The 4,750-nt window shown below is 60.0% G+C and overlaps 1 protein-coding gene across 1 annotated transcript in view; it reads right to left on the reverse strand.

Moving 5' to 3' along the window:
- The window catches only part of Rnh1 (ribonuclease/angiogenin inhibitor 1), a 19,695-nt gene extending 16,776 nt beyond the window's left edge, over nt 1–2,919 (reverse strand). The window contains exon 1 of the mRNA XM_013033343.1: nt 2,818–2,919. Within this exon, the coding sequence (XP_012888797.1) occupies nt 2,818–2,912 (95 nt within the window). The 5' untranslated portion in view covers nt 2,913–2,919. The remainder of the gene's footprint in view (nt 1–2,817) is intronic.
- Nucleotides 2,920–4,750: the final 1,831 nt, after the last annotated feature.

Genomic DNA, 4,750 nt, shown 5'->3' on the forward strand with positions numbered 1-4,750 from the left:
AGGAGCCTCCGTGTGTCTGACATGTTAGGAGCGCTCCATGTGTATCTGACATGTTAGGAGCCTCCGTGTGTCTGACATGTCAGGAGCCTCCGTGTGTCTGACATATTAGGAGCCTCCGTGTGTCTGACATGTTAGGAGCGCTCCATGTGTGTCTGACATGTCAGGAGCCTCCGTGTGTGTCTGACATGTCAGGAGCCTCCGTGTGTCTGACATGTCAGGAGCCTCTGTGTGTCTGACATGTTAGGAGCCTCCGTGTGTCTGACATGTTAGGAGCGCTCCGTGTGTGTCTGACATGTCAGGAGCCTCCATGCCTGAAGTGTACAGAGCACAAGACCCTGTGGCACGGGCGGGAAGCGTGGCCCCAGGAAGTGCTCTGAGAACGAGGAGGCGAGTCAGAGCGAGGCGAAAGCGTCTGAGGTGCCCCACCGCCAGCTACACCCCTGAGCACTGGACAGACAGTAACTGTAATTCAGCGACATGAAGCGCTTTCGCGTCCATCCCAACTATGAAAAACGGGAGACATGCAAGTAGGACAGGCAGTTCCTACCAAGAAAAATGACGACAGATGGATGGAGCGACACACAGAGATGACAAAGGCACCGCCTATGACCAGCAAGAGCCACATGGAGCGGACATACAGAAATGACGAAGGCACCGCCTATGACCAGCAAGAGCCACATGGAGCGGACACACAGAAATGACAAAGGCACCGTCTATGACCAGCAAGAGCCACAACAAGGGCTGAGGCGAGCAGCGAAGAGCTGAGTGGACACAGGTTTGGGCAGAGTTTCCGATGACCCCACTGGCTGCTCAGGGACTCAGAGCCCGTGGAGAAGCCCAGCAGGACAGGGACCCTGACCCCTGTGGGGCCAATACACATCGGGACAGGACACGGTAGCCAGAAAGGACCCACAGCATCTGTCTGCTTGCCAAAAATGTGCAACCATGAGAAAGCCTCAGACAAGCCCCGATGCCCCAGGCAGGCCTCCAGGACAAGTGCGCCGCGGGCAGCACCCCACGGGCAGGGACGGGTAAAGGACAGCTAGTGGCTGGGACAGCCTGGGTGTCTCCCCGAGACAGACACCCACGTGACCTCATCCCAGACAGCAGCTAGAGGGGGAGGCGGGACCAGGGAAACCCCTGTTTTATGTCTGTGGGTTTCTTAGAGCCTGGAGAACAACTGACCCTAACTCCCATTCGCTGTGGAGGAGGGCCAGGCAGCCGCTGTGGTAGCCACCGGCCTTCCTGCCCGCGGTCTCCAGAGGAGGCAGTTCCCCATGCCCACACCGGGCAGGCAGTCTACCGGTGCGCTGCCTCCCCAGCAGCTAGGTAGTTACTACCCTGCTGTTTTGGTACCTGGGATTTGCAGGAAGGGCCTGGCAAGGTAGGCACGCTGCCGCCTGAGCCAGGGCTCGAACTCACAGAGCATCACACTCAGCTGGCTTGCTTGGCTGGTGTTCTACCACAGGCCATGAGCCACTCAGCCAGCCTGGCTTCTGTTGGTTAATTGGAGATGGAGTCTCACAGACTTCTCTACCTGAGCTGGCTTTCAATTACATCTTCCAGGTCTAAGCCTCCAAGTAGCTAGGATTACAAGTATGAGCTACCAATTCCCAGATTAGTTTTTTTGTTTTGTTTTGTTTTCTTGGTGGTTCTGGGGTTTGAACTTAAGGCTTTCTGAATGCTAGGTAAGCACTCTACCTCTTGAGCTGTAACTCCAGAACTTTCTGCTTTGGTTATTTTTAGGATAGGGTCTTGCTTTGTCTCAATCAGATTTATGCTTCCTGCTCTGTGGTAAGGACAAGCACAGCTGCTTGCTGACCTCAAGAACTTTTGGGCTGGGCTGGGAAGCTGCGCTCAGGGATGCAGCGCTCGCCTCACACGCCTGAGGCCCTGGGCTGGGCTGGGAAGCTGGCTCAGGGATGCAGCGCTTGCCTCCCATGCATGAGGCCCTGGGCTGGGCTGGGAAGCTGGCTCAGGGATGCAGCGCTCGCCTCGCACGCCTGAGGCCCTGGGCTGGGCTGGGCTGGGAAGCCTCGCACGCCTGAGGCCCTGGGCTGGGCTGGGCTGGGAAGCCTGGCACACCTGAGGCCCTGGGCTGGGCTGGGCTGGGAAGCCTCGCACGCCTGAGGCCCTGGGCTGGGCTGGGCTGGGAAGCCTCGCACACCTGAGGCCCTGGGCTGGGCTGGGCTGGGAAGCCTCGCACGCCTGAGGCCCTGGGCTGGGCTGGGCTGGGAAGCCTCGCATGCCTGAGGCCCTGGGCTGGGCTGGGCTGGGAAGCCTCGCACGCCTGAGGCCCTGGGCTGGGCTGGGATGCAGCGCTCCCTCGCATGCCTGAGGCCCTGGGCTGGGCTGGGAAGCTGGCTCAGGGATGCAGCGCTTGCCTCGCATGCCTGAGGCCCTGGGCTGGGCTGGGAAGCTGGCTCAGGGATGCAGCGCTTGCCTCGCATGCCTGAGGCCCTGGGCTCAATTCCTCAGCACCACATAAGCACAAAGAAAAAAGCCGGAAATGGTGCTGTGGCTCAAGTGGTAGAGCGCTAGCCTTGAGCTGAAGAGCTGAGGGGCAGTGCCCAGGCCCAGAGTTCAGGCCCCATGACCAGACCCAAAAAAAGAAGACCTTTTGTGCTGAGGCGAGCCACTGGTGGGTGGCTCATCTCACACCCAGCATTTTGTACCATCAGAAAGGACCGGAAGCGGCTTTGTGTCCTCGCGTGACGGGTCCCGGAGCTGCGCAGGAGCACTCGGCCTCTGACCTCCACCGCGGGAGGAGTCAGCCTCCCCGCCGTCCCGTGGCCTCCAGGCCCCCGGGAGCCTTACCTGACCCACTGGCACTGCTGGATGCGGGGCAGGAGCTCAGCCCACCGGGAGTCGCTCAGCTGCTCACACTGAATGTTGAGGTCCATGGTGGGCATGCAGCGTTGTCTGAGTAAGAGAGAAGAGAGCACTTGGCAAACTTGCAGGTCAGAAGTATGAAATGAAGAGTCCTAGCAGGGCCCCCAGAGGCACACCTTTTCAGAAGGGCCCACCTCTCCTAGGGAGCGCTTCCACACACTTGGCCTCCAGGAGCAATGAGGCTGGGAGGGACTGCCTGAGGTGTCCCTGCAGGTGGCAGGCTATGATGCCTGCTCACCTCCCAGCCCCATGGCCCCTCCCACCAGAGCCTGGGGACAGAAGATCTGCCAACCCTGCCCTAGTCCGCCCCATGGGGGGCACACCCCCACCATGGGGAATTCCTGCCTGCTTAACCCACATCTTGCTCTAAGAACAGGTGGGGGGCTGGCAAAGTGACTCACATGCCTGAGGCCCTGGGTTCAATTCCTCAGCACCACATAAGCAGAAAAAAACAGAAGTGGCGCTGTGGCTCAAGTGGTAGAGCGCTAGCCTTGAGCTGAAGAGCTGAGGGACAGCACCCAGGCCCAGAGTTCAGGCCCCACGACCGGACAAAAAAAAAAGGACAGGCGGGGCAGCACATGGCCCACATCTACAAAGCTAGACGGCATAGGAAGCAGACACTGGGCCCACAAAGCTAGACAGCATGGGGAACAGACACTGGACCCACAAAGCTAGACGGCATAGGAAGCAGGCACTGGACCCACAAAGCTAGACGGCATGGGGAACAGACACTGGACTCACAAAGCTAGACAGCATGGGGAACAGGACCATGCACCCACAAAGCTAGACAGCATGGGGAACAGGACCATGCACCCACAAAGCTAGACGGCATGGGGAACAGGCCCTGCACCCACAAAGCTAGACGGCATGGGAAACAGGCCCTGCACCCACAAAGCTAGACGGCATGGGGAACAGACACTGCACCCACAAAGCTAGACGGCATGGGGAACAGGCCCTGGACCGGGCAGTCCTCAGTGCCCTGACCCTCCGTTCAGAATCAGCTCGGGAAGGCACATGGAGCCTTGTGCAAGGCCGAGTGGAGGCAGGGGCTGCAGGGGTGGGGCATCCGCGGGCAGGGCACCAGCCTCTAGGACCCCCTCCAGACCAGGCCACGGTGCATCCTCTGCCCAGCCCTGGCCAGCTTGGCTCCAGCCCCGGCCCAGAGAAGCCAGGCTGGGAAAAAGGAGGCCTCTCTGCAGCTTGGCTAAGGGGGACCAGGTCATGAGTTCTGACACCTGAGAGGGACAGGCACAGAGCCTGACTAAACAAGGCTGGCACTGGCCCTCACTGCCCCGGGGGAGGGCAAGTGTGCCGTCCCTGAGCACGGGCCAAGCTGCCGGCTGGAGTGACGTGGCTACCTGGGAGAAGTGACCAAGTGTGCTGGCAGCCCTGGGGAAGAGCAGACCGGGTTCTGTTCCAAGTGCTGCTCTGTTCAGAGTTCTGCTCTGAGTGCTAAGCGCTGCTCAGAGCTCTGTTCTGAGTTCTGTTCTGCTCTGAGTGCTGTTCTGCTCTGAGTGCTGTTCTGCTCTGAGTGCTGTGCTGTTCTGAGTTCTGTTCTGAGTGCTGTTCTGTTCTGAGTGCTGTGCTGTTCTGAGTGCTGTTCTCTGTTCTGTTCTGAGTGTTGTTCTGCTCTGAGCGCTGTGCTGTGCAGAGTTCTAGGTGCTGTTCTGTTCTGCTCGGAGTGAGAGGAAGCCCCGCAGGGCTCAGAGGTGGGTTCGGGGCCTGGGCCGCCTCCCGGCGGTGTGCGGGGCCTGTCCTGCTTTCAGGGAGGCCGATCGACCGAAGCCCGCCTGAAGCGCTTGAAAAGGGGGAAAAAACGGCACCGCCGGAATCCCGGATGCGTCACCGGCTGGAGCGC

The sequence above is a fragment of the Dipodomys ordii genome, unplaced genomic scaffold (genome assembly GCF_000151885.1).
Source record: "Dipodomys ordii isolate 6190 unplaced genomic scaffold, Dord_2.0 Scaffold166, whole genome shotgun sequence".
Classification (NCBI taxonomy): Eukaryota; Metazoa; Chordata; class Mammalia; order Rodentia; family Heteromyidae; genus Dipodomys; species Dipodomys ordii.